This window comes from Eptesicus fuscus, chromosome 11 (genome assembly GCF_027574615.1).
Source record: "Eptesicus fuscus isolate TK198812 chromosome 11, DD_ASM_mEF_20220401, whole genome shotgun sequence".
NCBI classification, from domain to species: Eukaryota; Metazoa; Chordata; class Mammalia; order Chiroptera; family Vespertilionidae; genus Eptesicus; species Eptesicus fuscus.
In genome coordinates, this window is record NC_072483.1 from 45,670,066 (window position 1) to 45,687,251 (window position 17,186).

Genomic DNA, 17,186 nt, shown 5'->3' on the forward strand with positions numbered 1-17,186 from the left:
CAACGCTTTTTCAAAAAAAAGACCTCCCTTCACCTTATATTCTCATTGAGCTACCACCCATTTCTTTAGTCCCCTGTATACAGCAATTTTCTAGCTAGAGTTAGATGTACTAACAAGTTATCTATCCTTACTGCCTCATGTTCTCTCTTGCTACTCTGTCTTGAACCCAGTTCAATCAGGCCTTTGTCCCTATCACTCCAATGAAACACCTCTTGCCAAGGTCAAGGATGTGCTACATTTTGCCAGATACAATAGTGAATTCTCCGTTCCCATCGTGCTTGGTCTATTAATAGATGCAGCTTTTCACTCCTCTTTTCTTGAGATGCTCCTCTGTGCTCTCCTCTGCTTCATCAGCCTCTCCTTGCCAATCAGGCAATTGCTCCTCATTCATGCACTGCCTAAGAGTACACCAGACCACTATCTTCTTTACCCTCATCACTCCTTAGGTGAGCACATAAAATTTTCATAGCTTTAAATACCGCAAGTAACAACAATTCTCAAATGTATTTATAGCCTAGAAATGTATTTCCTTTGAAATCTAGACTCATGCACCCTTTATCAGTGGTCACCAACCTTTCGGACCTCATGGACCACCAGTTGGCGACCACTGACCTATATTATCACACCGATATCCACTAGACAGCCCAAATTTACCATATCTGAACCTGAACTCTTGATTCTACCCCAACCTGCAACCTCAACTCAGGAAACAGAAACTCCATACACCCATATTTTCAAGCCCAAACCTTGAGTAATCTCTGAGTTCTCACTCCTCCAACCAGAGTTCAATAATTGGTATCACCTCCATTACGCCCCACCCTGGTCCAGGTCACATCATCGCCCCCTGCTCCCACCCTAAAGGGTCTCTCCATAAAACAACCACAGTGCTCATTTTAAAATTTAATTCACGTATCACTTTCCTGCTCACAAACCTCCGATGGTTCCCACCCACTAACAGAGAAATCCAAAGCCTTCACCACAGGCTTCACAGTGCTACTTAATTCAGCCCTGCCAGCTCTCTGACCTCACCCCTACCACTTGGTCCCGCTGGGGCCCTGGCTGTTTTATAACTGGAGTAACATGCTCCCCACTCAGAACCTTTGCAATCACTGTTGGCTCTGCATAGAACTCTTTTCCTCTAAACAAGTTATTGCTTGAATCCTCAGTTCCATCAGTGGTCTGCTCAAATGTCACTGTACTCAGAGTACCCTTCTGTGGAAGGCAAAATTTTAGGATGGCCTCCAATATGCCCTGCATCCAGATGTATATGTCCTGCATAATCCTCTCCCCTGAGTGTGAGTGGGATCTTTAGATACGATGGGCTTCCATTCCACCATTAAGTTACGTTATGTGGAAAAGGTGAAGGGATCTTGCAGATGTAATTAAAAGTTCCAAATTGGCTGACTTTGACTTTCTCAAAAGGGAGATTATCCTAGATAGAACAGGCTGTAACCTTTAATAGGGGGACTGAGGCCATGGAGGAGAAGAGAGCGGGTCCCTTGCTGCCCTTGAAAAAAAAAAAAAAGCCAGGTCACGTTGAGAACTACCTGTGGAATGAGGTGGTCTGAAGGAGTGAGGACGTCAGTCCACAACCGCAAGGAACTGAATTCTGACAACACCCAGAGGAGCTTGGAAGACCTTGAGCCCCAGCAAGCCTGAATTATAGCCTGAGAGACACAGCAGAGAAACCATCTCAGCTGTGCCCAGACTTCTGACCTAAAGAAACTGAGATAGAGTAAATGGGTATTGTTTTAAGCCACTAAGTTTGTGGTAACTGGTTACGCAGCAGTAGAAAACTCCTATGCCTTCCTCAATATAGAACACTCCCTATGCTTTCTATCCTCAGAGAACTTTACTATCATAACATAGAATATAAATATTTGAATTGTTCTCCTCCCCACCTTCAAAATGTAAGTTTTTAGAGGGCAAGAAATTTTGTTATCCCCCCCCCCCTATTGTATCATAGCACCTAGAATAGCACCATGCACACAGTAGGTGCTCAATAAACATTTATAGAAAGAATAAATGTACTTGCTGTTTACACTATCAGCACAGAGTGGTCACAAAAATTTAATAGCATTTAACCTTTCACTTTCAAAGGCTATTTCTCAAGTTAAAGTACAAGGATTGCCCTTCAAGGGGTCTAACAGTATATTCTGAGGGAGTCACAAGTTCTCAAATATTAAAAAAAAACATTAATTTAAAGAAAGACCTTATAAAACTATAGGGAGGAGATGTATACAAACAATTGTATACAAATGTACACAAACAAATGTTCGCTGAAAATAAAAATCATTCCCATATTGCGAAGATGTTTCTAGGTGGTTAGATTCAGGAAAATACCATCGTTATAGTATGTCTTAATTTCAGCAACACTTCCAATGGATCCTTTTATGACATCCTTCTGAATGGTTAACATTCACTAAAAGGCAGGGGAATCAATAGGATTTGGTTCTGGTTGAGCAACAATATCATAAAATACTAGGCAATTATTGAAAGTCATTTAAGACAGTGAGCAGTTTCTAACAGATGCCAGAGGCTCTATCCTATTTGAACTACTGAACATGTTAATCAATATTTTGGATAAAGATGTCAAAGATTGGATATCATCACTTGCCAATATGATAAATCAAACACTATAACTAATATGACACATTGACCATCAAGAGTGAAATGTATGGTGGGCAAGCAATGAATCAAAACCAACAGATTCATTATTATAGTGATAATGTTAAGACAGAGAATGTTAAAACACATGTTGCAGTTCAGAATTAGTCTTGATAGACCTTCAAATGAAAAAATCAAAATCAGGTTTAGTCTGAGTTTTAGGTCATGCTAATTTGCCAAGGTACATGGATATTTCAAAAGGCAATGAAAACTTGGCCTGATTTAGGAAAAATATAGCTTGTGATTTGTAAAAAAATCACATGATCTTACTACTGTATTCAGCCTGCTCAGACCACATCATGAGGCCTGTATGTAAATACAGGTGCCACATTTAAAAGGGACAATGTTAAACTGGAAAACAATTGCATGAAAAGAATTCTGAGGTCAAATAGGCTTTAGAGTAAATAAATTCCTTTCCTATAAGACTTTTCTTAGAACCTTTAATGTTAATGTTCTTTGTGATTTCAAAAAAAAGGTGTTTGTGTATATATATAATAGGTAGATTCCATACACACTGTTTCATTACTTATTTCTTCATAGAGCATCCTGTAGGAGTAGTGAAATAAGCCACAAACTCAGGAAAACCACCCCCTAGATCCAAGAGGGAAAAGGTAACAAAAGCAAGTGTGGACTAAATGTCAATAAAGTTGAACATCCAGGATTATGAGGAGGACAGAGAACTAATTATATTATGAGAAGCATGACTGAAGTTCCATGCACTGTTTTGCCCGAGAAAAGAGAAGAACAAGCCTTGCAAATATACAAATGGCTTTCAGAAAAATGAGGAAATGCATTAGTCCTATATTGTTCTAGTATCTAGTGCAAAACAGTATTTGAAGGTAAGGATTGAAACATTCATTTTAACACACTCTTCAGGAGACTTTTATCCAGAGAGTCTGAGAGTTGCTCTGAGGGCCAAAATTTGAGCCCATAAGAATCCCGAACAGGAGGGTCAGCTGAATCTTCAGGAGAAAGATGAACTATCACAATGAAAGCTTTTCATGTTCATGGGGGTGATCCTGGGAAAACAGTGAGCTGAAGGATGTGCAGAGACTGGGTAAATAAAGAAAAGGGATACTAAAGAAAAGACTCCTTCATGAACCAAGTAGGAGACTGGATGACTGGATTCTAAAGGTCACTTCCAACACCGCACACTCAGTGGACTAGACCGTGACCTTCACCGTCTCCTCACCTCTGCATCTCAATGACAAAACACTGAGCCCAGCTCAGCATGGGTTTCTCATGAATACAGGTGGACTGAATGAATAAATGAACAAGTGACAAATAAATGACAGGAGTACCTGGTTCCAAAGTCAAATAAGAAGGGAAAGAGCTATTTCATTATTCAGAGCTGGCAAAATACACTAATTGTAACTCATAAGCAAAGATACTTTCAAATATAAGGAAAACAGTCTTGTGGTAATTTCACTTCTTGATTTCTTGGGAAATCAACTCTGAGTTAAATTACACCAAGGGTTGTGAGAGTCCCCGGTAAGGATGACAAAATGCGCTGCAGGTTGTGAACAGCCGTCAGAAGGAAGGGATGAGTATGGCAATGATAATCTGCCCTGACAGACCACGATAACGCAGAGGGCTGGAAACGAACCTTGACAATGAACCTGCTTTTTACAGCCACAGCTCTGAAAATGGCCCATTAGCCATGCGCTTTATGTGTTTGTCAAAGGAGAATGTGTATAACTTATGTTAAGACACCTTCTAAAAATGTGCCCGTATTCTGATTTACCTGGTAAATTCAGCTCTTTATAATTAAGTTTAAGCGCATTTCTTTTGTCCCGACACACCAAATTCTTAACAAAGAACATGGACCTCAAAATTTAAAAATCCTTGACACAGAAGGAGCTTTCATTCACACTAGATACAAGGACTCTACTGCCCGGCACCATATTTGTATCCATTTCAAAATAGATCTGTCATTTCTCCACAGTGGCTGATCAAACCTGCCACTGAAGAATGTTCTGAACAGGCCACTCGTAGTACAAGCATGGTTTATTTCTGACAGAGACCGGCTGCTGAAGTGTGAAAGAAACTCATTAAAAATCTCTTACTGTGATCTCGCATTGTAAAAAAGAAAAAGAAAAACCCGAGAACGAAAAGGCAAGGAAAAGAAAACTTAATGAAGGGTGCATTGCGCCTGCAGACACACTCAGATGGCGCTCTGCTTTCTTGCTGTTTCTTAGTAAGCAACCAGAAGAGAGCAATTAGTCCTGGGAACACAGCATACACTGGCTGCTCCGGGAAATCAAGGAAGTTAGCAGTCTTACTTTATGCTAATGCTATGAAAAGTTAATGAAGGAGATCGGAATATTGTACTACAGGAAAAGCACTGCAAAGTGAACAACAATATTACTTACCTTAATCTTAAAACGAGGTTCACAGCGCAAGAACCTTCTCTGTAGTCCTCATTAGCGTTGGGCAGGCCCTTTAAAAACAAAACAGCACACAGTGTCATAAACTCAGGAAACAGACAAATGAAATCATGACATCCCTTGATTCATACATCCTTTTCTTTCTGGAAATTTCAAAACTACATCTTTACACATGCTGGTCTTATTTAGCCACAGATCACCTCTGTGCAGAGGTCGATTGTGACCACTGATATTTTATCGTAGCATGAGCCCTACAAACAGTTGGTATAAATTACAGTAAGTCCAAAGGCGGCGGCTCAGCCATCTAATGGGGCACCTGGCAACCAGGGCCATGGACTGTTCCCCACTGGGCTGTGGGGATGCACAGAGATTTGTTTGGGCACCTGAAACCTCAGGATGCAGAGGAAGGTGGAACCAGTGGATTAGGCCGCTGTTTATCTTTTGTGCCTTCCTCACCTTGGATACAGATCACCAGTCATGATGCCTCCACTACACAGCCTACCCCTCCTCCTGTCAATCCCTGCACATGAGTAGACCTTCCTGTTAGAGTAGAAAAATAAGGAATTTCAAGTCAAGCCTTGGCTCTGCCACTGACCAGCTATGTAACTGTGGGCAAGTCATTCTCTGAACCGATTTTTCCATTTACAAAATGGGGATAGATACCTGCCTCAAAAGGTTTCTGGGAGAACAAAATAGTATATATGAAAATAAGGCCTAACCTACATCACGTTATACATCCCTAGTTATCCTAATGCCTTCTCCTGTTTACTCTCTTTGCCTTCTGACTCATTATTATGCCTGACTTGCCTTTCATCGTTCAACCCACCCCTCCATTTTATCTCCAGGTGTTTTACTGAGTTGCCTGATAGTGTGAAGACCTACACTGAACCCTGCCTCTGCGCTAGCCAGTAGTGCAACCTTCATGAGCCACTTAACCACTGCAGATCTTTGCTTCCTCAGCTATAAAATAAGGGCAAGGACTAGATATCTGACCTCAAACATGAAATGGTTGCTTCCTGCAACCATGAAATCTCACTGTCTCCTCAGTATACAACTAATTCATCAAACACAGATCAGGTAGGCTAGAAACGAATTCAAATGGAATATGCAGACTTGGTGGGGGGGAGGAAAGAAACTTGTGGTTGCTAAAGCTATTAGGGCTTGATAGAATAACCAGTTTGAGCGCAGAGGGCTTGCCCATTAATTATGCAGCAAAAGCGGATGGGCACCTGCACTCTGGCTCCCTGTCCGCTGACAGGTCATCACCCTTCACTAGCACCCAAGCCAGCTCGTGGCACACATCTTGTGTCATATAACACTCAATACAAATGCATCTCATGGGCACTGAACTATTGTTTTTATAAGGCAAGTTGTAGAGATAAATTGGCCCATAAAATTCAATGATAAAAGAATTATGAAAACAGGTTACAGAAATCCAACCAGGAACAAAGAAGAAAAGTATCAATTAACTACAGTGTTTTGTGGCTGGAATCTAACAGAATGGTGAGTCATTTTCTTTCCTCATTTCACGCAATACCAGCAATTTCAGAGGCAGTCTGGCATTCAATTCTTGCTCTTGAACCCATCATTTAAAGGTCGGAGGCCCTGAAAACCATGGTCAATAGTGACAGTATTCTTTTCTCCATACCCATTAAACAAAAAAGAGTTTACAGGCCCCTGATTTGGAAGCACTACCCTGAAATTATCCATCCTTCTCAAGTGTTAGTTTTTCTTTAAAAAATCTATTCACAGAGCATCTTAGACATAAATGACTGGCGGAGAAACATACCTGGGAGTCCTGCATAGAAAGGGACTGTATCTGCTCGGGTATGCCGCTGGCGTTCACCGCCATCTGTTAAGAGAGTCACCGTTACAGCAATTAAGGAAACCAAATGAGACAGTAGGGCCAGTGTGGCTCACGAAGTCTCGATTATCAGAGACAAACACTTTAAATAACCTAGATAATTTTAAAGCAGTATTTCCCAATGTGTGGTCCCTTTGCTCTCTGCATTGGAATTACCTGGGACACATATCAAAGATTTCTGAGCTGCACCCAGACTAATTCAGAATTTCATGGAGACAGGAAAGAACTGTATCTTTAAGAAGTGCCCCGACTCACCCAAATGCTTTTAAAGAACCACTGTGCTGAAGTGAAAGGCATGGACTATTTTAAACTCGGTAACAGAAAAATGCCCAGGACCATTTTTTCTTATCCTATAATTTCATTTAAAGTTAAGGGCCTCCTAATGAAAGGATGTTAAGACTAGTAAAACCTACCCCATTCATGATTACTTTGAGCAACTTATTCACTGGGTTTCAAAAACATAAAGGGATAGTTAGGTTTTTCAAACATTTTCGGAAACAGGAATGCCACAGTGATAGGTTCTATTTTTCTCTCAACGTTGGAAATGCGGCCCTAATGTGATACCCAAAATATTTTAGCATCAAGCCCTACTTTTGTGAACTCTGCCCTGAACAAAAATTGAAAGACCAAAATAAACTCCAAGAGAAACAGCAATGAAAAAGGACGAAAAGGGAGTTTCCATTTCTAAACTTACTATCAATTCTAAAATAATCAGAACTCAGCAGAAATTCTTTGTACCAAGAGTTTTCTAAAGGCTAAGGGCATAAAATTCCTGCTCTCTGTGCTTTCTCAAAAATAAGTATGTGAGTAATAAAGTAACAGGAGAAAGGGGGTGGATGTCTACAAATTTGCTTTGAAATGCATCACAAAATGAAGATAGACTGATGGATGAATAGATATATGCACACGTGATTAAGCAAATATAGTGGTAGGACCCAGGTGATAGATATGTGCATGTTCACTGTAATACACTTCCCATGTTCCTATATTTTTGACACTTTTCATACTAAATTATTTGGGGAGGAGGGGATTGACTACATTAGAAGAACAAATTATCTGTGTCCCTTAACCAGCCAGAGGGATTGCACCTGCACCAAATGATTTCTTGTCAAGGATTGTTCAGGCTGAGCCCATAGTCTTCATTAAGGTTTGAGGTACAACCAAAAGGCACATCAGTGCTTCCAGAATCTCCCGCCTTTAGTCAGAGAACCACTGTAATCTGGAAAACCTTAGTGGCATTTACTAGAGGTGACAACTTCTCTTTCCCGAGGAGCCCTCTATTCCTGGGAGCTGGAGCCGCATGCACTCTGTACCCTCACTCCCTGTGCAGATGTAACCACACATGTAACGAAGGGGCCAGCCTGAGGCTCTCCCTGGTTTGTGAGCAATGTGGGTGACCCCTCTGACCCTCTGAACATGTGCAGAGCTGCCCAGGAGTGGTGGAGAGGGGGGTTCCCCATACAAACGTCTTCCTTGGCAACCACCTACAGGCCCCCAAACTTCACCATTATAAACCCCATTCTGTCCGTTTAGGGCATGCCTTTTGGGCACACATTTTTACATGTACAAGAAAACCAACATGTTAAGCAGCTGCCATTCATCAACAATATAAAATGAATTTGTCTATTGGAATTCTTTTGCTGTTAAACAATTTGCTTATAAGAAGCACATTTGAGAGAATGGTATTTTGATAGGGGGGAAGGGAGAATAATAGATTAATATTGGACACCGCCCTGGAAACAGGAAAAGGTCCTGGAAAGAAGAGAAGAAAGGGACAAGGTCTGCTTTCCAATTTTTCAGAGAGCTCTGCCTACTGTTTTTGGTTTCCATTTTAAAATGACTGTGGCTGAATGCAATCTGTTTTTCTGGAGTTGATCCTGGAGCAGAGAAAGGACATAGTGGGCAAATGAGTGAACTATGAATGGTCTGTGGGTAATTGATGGTAATGCAGCACTGTTGGCTTCTCAGTTGCCATAAGCAGACCAGGGTCACATGAGAAATTAATGCAGGGGAGGAACCTGGGTGAGGAGTGTATGGAAACTCTGGACTACGTAGACCTTTACAAATTTCCCATAAATCTAAAATTATTCCAGCCCTAGCCAGTTTGGCTCAGTGGATAGAGCACCAGCCTGCGGACTAAAGGGTCCCAGGTTCGATTCTGGTCAGGGTACATGCCGGGGTTGCAGGCTCAATTCCCCCCACTCTAGTGGGGGGCATGCAGGAAGCAGCCAATCAATGAATCTCTCTCATTATTGATGTTTCTATCTATCTCCCTTCCTCTCTGAAATAAAATATATATATATATTTAAAAAAATAGAATTTTTCCATAAGAAAATGATTTTCAGAAATACAGAAGTTTTCTGGTCACAAATCTAAGTTTTCTCACTAGTTGGAAAGTCAGTTACCTGCAATAAGAAGGCCTTTAAAAAACGTGGTATGATAAAAGTATCTAGCTAAAACTGTCTGTGATTTCAAAGGCTAAGTATAATAAATTTGGAGGGAGAAATCAAATCTTCCCCTCCATCTACAAATGGAGATATATGTAAAAACATGTATGAGAGCTAATAGGCACTTGGAAAACATGATGTCATCAGAAAAAAACTTTTTTAAAGCTAAAAGACAGTTTTAATAATCATCAGGCATGTCGCTCAATGGAGTAACATACACAATAAATGTAGCTCTCACATTGTGACTAATCTCTAGTAAAATTAACTCAACCTAAATCCACACCAAATGCATTTTCTCTTCAGAAAAAAATGTCAGAGTTGGGAAACAGAACATTTGCACAATTAACGTAGCCTAGACTATAACAAAATTCTTCAATATGCCTCTTTTAAAAAAAAAAATGTTTTTATTGATTTCAGAGAAAAGAAGGGAGAGGAACAGACAGAAACATCAGCGATGAAAATCACTGATCAGTTGTGCCTTCATGGTCCCTATTGGGGATCAAGCCAGCAACCGAGCATGTACCCTGACTGGGAATCGAACTGTGACCTCCTGGTTCATAGGTCGATGCTCAACCACTGAGCAACACTGGCCGGGCCAATATGCCTCTTGTGCACACATTTCACTAGTGTCTCTTGTGTGTCCAAATTTCCTCTTCTTATAAGGCCACCATTCAGATTTGATTTGGGCCCAACCTAAAGGTCCTTTATTTTTAGCACTCACAAAGGAAATACCTTGTGAGGACACATACAGAAGACAGCTATCTGCAAACCAAGCAGTGGTCTCAGAAGAAACCATACCTGCAAACACACCTTGATCTTGGACTTCTAGCCTCCAGAATTGTGAGAAAATAAATTTCTGTTGTTGAGGCCACTATATATACATATATAAAGTATATATATATATATATATATACACATATATATACATACACACATACATACACACACACACACACACACACATATACATACATATATAACTCTTGTGGGCCCTACAGGTTTCAATCAACAAACCTTTCCACCTGGCTTCATTACACTTGATTAAATAAGGACAACTTTTCCAAGGGATTTCTGAAACATCTTTTTTTTCTTTTCCTTTTTGTTGTTGAGATTTCGGATAGACAGGTTTAAAACAGATCTTCAGGAATTTTGAGCACACAATTCCTAAATTCCAATCTGGACTTTTGGATTAACAGAGATTGGCACATTTTTTCCTAGTCAGTGGTCCTTGATCCCAGCTACATAGCAGAACCATGTGAGCAGCTTTAAAAAATCAGAGTTACCTGTACATCACCCTAACCTACCAAATCACAATCTTAGGGCTGGGCCTAGGCATCCACAATTTTAAAGCTTTCTGTTTTTCTGTCGTGGAGCCAGGGTTGGGAACCACTGTTTTCATCCCCCTAATGGAGGGGCTGCTATAAAAAGCATGTTTCTGTAATGGAAGCCTTCCAAATGTCCTCCTCGGTTAAATGAAACCAAAAGAAACTGTGAATTTAAAGATAAAGTCGCCCTGACCGGTTTGGCTCAGTGGATAGAGCGTCGGCCTGCAGACTGAAGGGTCCCGGGTTCGATTCCGGTCAACGGCATGTACCTTGGTTGTGGGCACATCCCCAGTAGGAGCTGTGCAGGAGGCAGCTGATCGAGGTTTCTCTCTCATCTATGTTTCTAACTCTCCATCCCTCTCCCTTCTTCTCTGTAAAAAATCAATAAAATATTTAAAAAATAAAGATAAAGTCAATTTCACTTTTATATGGAAGATTCAGATATAAAGCAAAACTGACTCCCCCCAAAATCATAAAACAGTTACATACTGATTATTACAGAGTCTGACCAAAAAAAAAAAAATCACTGGTCAAAAAGATCAATCATGGGACAATAGTTGAAACATTTTATATAAGCTATGATGCTTTTTAAGCTAGAAAACCCTACCTAAGAAAGCTAATCCCCCCACCCTACCCCTCAAAGAAATGAGAAGTTTCTAGAGCAAGCTCTCTTCTTTTGTATAATTCTCACAAGGCCTAATACAGCTCCATGTAAAAATCAGACACACATTGATATTGTTCAATTAACTAACTTTAATATTACTGTTATATTACTAATCTGTAGTCTCCACTGGCTTCCACCATTCACATGGAATAAGATAAATGAAATGCATATGAATTTATAAATTATCTACTTGCTGCAAACTAGTGGATGGCATTCTTTGTAAGGCTATTTCTAAAAAATCACATGAAAACACAGGACCAATTTTTCAATGGGTTTGGCTACAAATCTCAAGATAAGCAATGTAACACTAGAACTTTACAGTTTATACTGGAAATTCTCTTGGAGGTAGGGATCCAAATATGATCCAGTATCAGGCACTACCCAGTGTCCCTCTGACAGACACCCCACCCCAACCTCTCCAACTAATACTGTATTACCTGGATATTCCCCTGCCTGATACTTTCCAGGAAGCCAAACAGCCCCTCCCAAGTTGGCATTTCTAAAATATCCCTCCTTTAGTGTGGCCTCTTACTCTATCTGAACCTGGTGACTTTTTTTGCATGTCACCTCGATTACATAACATCTTCTGATCTTTCCCTCCATTTCTGACGTACTAATAAATACAATAGGCCTATTCATACACTTGTCAATGTCTGTATTTCCTTGTGTGGGTACTGATGTCTCCAGTAAACACATATACAGTATCTAGTAGATACTAAGGGAATATCCTATCTAATAAAAGAGTAATATGCAAATTGACTATCACTCCAACACAAGATGGCTGCCCCCATGTGGTCAAAGATGGCTGCCCCCATGTGGACACAAGATGGCCGCCACAAGATGGCCAGCAGGGGAAGGCAGTTGGGAGGGACCAGGCCTGCAAGGGAGGGCAGTTGGGGGCGATCAAGCCTGCAGGGGAGGGCAGTTAGGGATGACCAGGCCGGTAGAGGAGGGAAGTTGGGGGCAACTGGGCCTGCAGGGAAGGGCAGTTGGGGTCGACCAAGCCTGCAGGGGAGGGCAGTTAGGAGCAATCAGGCTGGCAGGGGAGTGGTTAGGGGTTGATCAGGCTGGCAGGCAGAAGCGGTTAGGGGCAATCAGGAAGGCAGGCAGGCGAGCAGTTGGGAGCCAGCAGTCCTGGCCTAAATAGGCAGTCGGACATCCCTCGAGGGGTTCCAGATTAAAGAGGGTGCAGGCTGGGCTGAGGGACACCCCCCCTCCCGTGCACCAGGCCTCTAGTATAAAAGCCTAAGTGACCATTCGACCATACAACCATTCTCTATGATGCACACTGACCACCAGGGGGGCAGATGTTCAACGCACAGGCATGGAAAGATGGAACAGACTGATGAATCTCAGAGGGGAGAGGGAGAGAGAGGAGGGGAGAGGGCGGGAAGAGATTAACCAAAGATCTTATATGCATACTAGAGGCCTGGTGCACAGATTCATGCACCGATGGGGTCCCTTGGCCTGGCCTGTGGGGATCAGGCCGAAACTGGCAATCCAACATCCCCTGAGGGGTCCCGAATTGTGAGAGGCGTAGGCCAGGCCGAGGGACCCCATTGGTGCACGAATCTGTGCACTGGGCCTCTAGTACAAATATGAAAAAAACCTCAAAACATCCCAACCCATTAGTGGCTTATAGGCAAGTAAAACACTAAACTGCAATTTAAGTGACAAATACTATTGAAAAGCTTATAAAATGTAAACAATATAGCATTTAAATGTACCATTTGGCACAGATAAGCATCCCTCCCCCCCCCCCACTAAAGATGTTTAAAGGAATAAGGTACAATTCAGTGACTATATACATTGCTACATCTTCTCCCCCCACCTCCAGCTTTATTGAGATACTAGAGGCCTGGTGCATGAAATTTGTGCACGGAGGGGGGGTGGTGGTAGAGGGGGGGCGAGGGTCCCCTCAGCCCAGCCTGCACCCTCTCCAATCCAGGACCACTGGCTCCTAACTGCTCACCTGCCTGCCTGCCTGATTGCCCCTAACTGTCCCCCCTGCTGGCCTGGTCACCCCCAACTGCCCCTCCGCCAGCCCTAACTGCACCCCCTGACGGCCTAGCCCCCTTTTACTGCCCCCCCCCCCGCCAGCCTGGTCACCCCACATAGCCTGCTGCTCAGGCATTTAGTTGCCCCTCACTGACACCCCTGTTGGCCTGGTCGCCCCACGCAGCCTGTTCAGTCATCTGTTCGGTTGCAATGGTCGCTTAGGCATATATATATATATATATATATATATATATATATATATATATATATAATTGATAAATAAAATTATAATATATTTAAACTAAAATATTTTTATATTTGATAGCAACTATAAAGAATTCAAAATTTGCAGACACTTGCAACGAAGGAAGCACAATTCTATATACCTTGACTGGCATATGTGCCCCTCAAAAAGCATACACAAAAATGGCAATGGAAAGCAGTTTGTAATAGCAGCTTAAATGCTCACTCACCAAGAAGGAAATGGTTAAACAAACCATTTCAATCCATTCATGTTATATATTATAGTTAAAGAGGTAGATCTTCAGCAACTAATGCGGAAAATGTGAAGACATAAGGCAACTTAAACATTTTTGTTTGTTTTGTTTTTACAATCCCATCCATGTTTTTAAAATAATATGCTGGATTTCTTTATGTACATATTTGCATGTGAATGAGCAGAAAAAGGTCTGGAAGAAAACACTGCAAACTGATAACCTCTGTGACAAGAAGTGACAGTCACAGGGGCAAAAGGAGCGAGAAAAAAGTGGCCTTTTTGTAGCTTCATTCTACTGAAGCCTTTCAAAGCTTTCACACGTCTTTACTCTGTGTCCCTTCTCCAGAGGCCTACCTTGACCAACCCACTTAAAATTACAACCCTCTACCACACTACCTGTACCTCCACCCTTTCTATCCCCCCCCCCCCATTATTCCTATTCCATGGAAAGAAACCACATAATTTATGTATTTATGAAGGTTATTATTACCGTTTATTCCCATTAGAATGTCAGCTCCACAAGGACAGAAACTGCACTCTGTTTTTCTACCTGATGTTTCCCCAACACCTACTACAACAATGGGCATGAGTGTGTGTGTACGTATATACATACATATACACATATATATTCATTGAATAATTACATGTTCAACAAGTTTAATTCCCTTTGTAATGGGTGAATAAAATACTTTCTGCTCTGCTCACTAAAAGTGATTTGGGGTTGGCAAACCAGGGGCCTGCTTCAATTAAAAGCTGAAAGGACATAGGAACCCTCATTGTCGCTGCTCTTGACACAGCTCAAGATACAGAAACATCACCTCCCACAAACACTGGCCTGAGAAGCTGCCAACAGCAGGTGGGTTGCATTTCTAGGATTTGGTGGGAGTGCTCTATTCACACACCTGCATCCCTTCACAGAAATAAGAAACCCATCTACACGCTTCTTTCACTGTAAACCAGTATAGGAACAGCCGTATGCCTCTGGCACATCAAATGAGTCTGGAGAGAGTGAAGTGCCTAAGACTTCCAAACCCCACGCAAGAAGGTCGACAGTAATACCTGATCAATGGAAAGCATGCTGTACATTACTCTCTCCTGTCTATGCAGAAAATATTCCTGCCCAAAAGATACTACTATCCAAACAAGACATCAGTCAGACCTAGTAAGGAAGAACAAGTCTGACCTAGTAAGGATGGATGCAGTGACTATAATCCAATGAGGATATCCTGTAGTGAACCAATAATGAATGCTTTTTGCGTCTATGGTGCTATTTGAATTGTGTTGTTTGTCCTATTTGTTAGTGAAACTGACCATTTTATTAGAGATACTCTTAAAAATAGATAAAAAAAACCTTGACTATTTTATTCTTTATAAAATAGGAAAGTGGTCAAGAAGAGGGCAGAATTCAGGATACCTGGTTAAGATCATTCCTAAATGCCCAGCACATCTGTGTAGTGAATGTGTCCTACTGTAGAGTTCATCGCCACCCTCACTAACCCATGGGATAACTTCCTTGATTAAACCTTGTATTTCATGTATAAAATGGAAAGATAAATTCATAAGCTAGGAGGAAACAGGATCTAAAGGAGAGTAACCCAGAGGAAGCCAGCAGACTGAAAAGTCCTTTGACAAGGCCTATGGGTGTGACATGAGGATGAGAAGAAAACAGAAGGAGGGGACAATAACAGGGGAAGGTGTGGCTTGTAGCTCTGATGCTGTTAGAAGGCCCAGCTGCCTATTGCCCCTTAAAGTGGAATAGGATTTATTCCATTTAATCAAAAGAAAATGTCTGCTAATTTTAAAAAGTTGGGATGGACTCACTTATAACCCGGAGTCTTCTGTTGCCTTAATGAGAATTTACCAAGGTACACATTAATTACTAGGACTGTAAAATATCTGGGCCATTTAAATATGCTCAAATTTCCTCTAGGAGAAATAGCACACATCCTTTGAACTATGGTTGTAATTAGTCATTAGGTATTAGGATAATTAACCAGCTGGAGGAAGTGAGTTAATCAAAAGATGACCAAGTCTCAAAGGGAAGCTGATAGAACAGTGTTCCTTGCCTACTTAGTTATCCAGGAGATTTAAAAATCAAGACCAACAGATTGAACCTAGAGTTGCTAACCATCTTAATATCTTACTTTAAACTATAAATCGAAAAGAAATTTTTCCTGTATGCCTACTATGTTTTCTAATTGACAGTAATACCAAGAGTTAGGATTAACTGTGATACTAGTCGGTGCTGAGGACTCCAGAGTGCTTTTTGCAGGTGATTTCATCAATAATCCTCAGGGCAACTTTACAAGCATTGTGATCATCCCCTTTGACAGAGGAGGAAACCGAGGCTGAGAGAGTAAAGTGACCTGCCCCAATTTATACAGCTCAAAAGGAACTCAAACAGAACGGGGACATGCAAAGGCCATGTCCATTTTCTTTTTTTCTACAACTGCATGAGAACAGTATTTTGAAGTCTCTTCCTCAAGTGGAACAAACGCTGATACTTCAGGGGTGGGGCGGGGAGGGCAGAGGATGAAATAGCAAAAAAAAATTAAAAGTCAATAAAGAACCACCACTCACCTCAGGATTTTCTTCTTTTACTCTTCGTGACTGTAAAAACAATGAAGTATTTATTAATATATATACACACAAAAAAAATACCACAAAAATGAAACTGACACAGGTGAGCTCATCATCATCGATGCCATGTACCTTTTCTTGAGAAAAAGCTGCTTTCCCCTCTTCACTTTTCTCATCCATCTCGTCGTCACTCCACTCCCAGTCACCGTCTTCGGTTTTATGAAGGTGACCGCTTGACCCAGGGACTCTTCTTACCTGAACAGGAAAAAAAATAACAATTCTTCACCACTCCAATGTGCACAGTGCCTCCTGGTGTTGCTACTTGGGTGACATGGCAGACACCTACCCTGAAAATAAGCTAAGTGGTTATGAATTCAGGGGATCACCAGCAGTTAGTACCCAGACACACTACACAGCCTCCAGACCCCCACACTCATCCTCTTTCTGAAGATACTGTGTTCTTGAAATGCTTTACCGTAAACGTGTAGAACAAAATATTTTGGAAGAATATCACACGCATCGGCCATTAAGGATCAAGTTCATTTTTAGCTTTTGCTTAGATTAGCACTTTATTAATTACCACACATAAAAAGCCACCTGGTGCGCTTCCAAACTGCCTAAGGAATGCATGCAAGCAGTAGACTGCTGACTGAGAGAAGACCAGGACGCAGGCAGCCTAATGAAGCTACGAGACTAGAGGCATCAGCGATCTAAAACCTAAGGAAGGAAAGCAAATACCCCTCTGCTGCCACCTTGCT

General features: G+C 41.5%; 1 protein-coding gene across 1 annotated transcript in view; it reads right to left on the minus strand.

Annotated features, from left to right (window-relative positions):
• Positions 1-17,186, minus strand: part of STK39 (serine/threonine kinase 39) — a 265,976-nt gene that overhangs the window by 90,721 nt on the left and 158,069 nt on the right. Inside the window, exons 11-14 of the mRNA XM_054723077.1 lie at positions 16,561-16,683; positions 16,429-16,458; positions 6,844-6,906; positions 5,040-5,107 (exon numbers count right to left, since the gene is read on the minus strand). Of these exons, the coding sequence (XP_054579052.1) occupies positions 5,040-5,107; positions 6,844-6,906; positions 16,429-16,458; positions 16,561-16,683 (284 nt within the window). The remainder of the gene's footprint in view (positions 1-5,039; positions 5,108-6,843; positions 6,907-16,428; positions 16,459-16,560; positions 16,684-17,186) is intronic.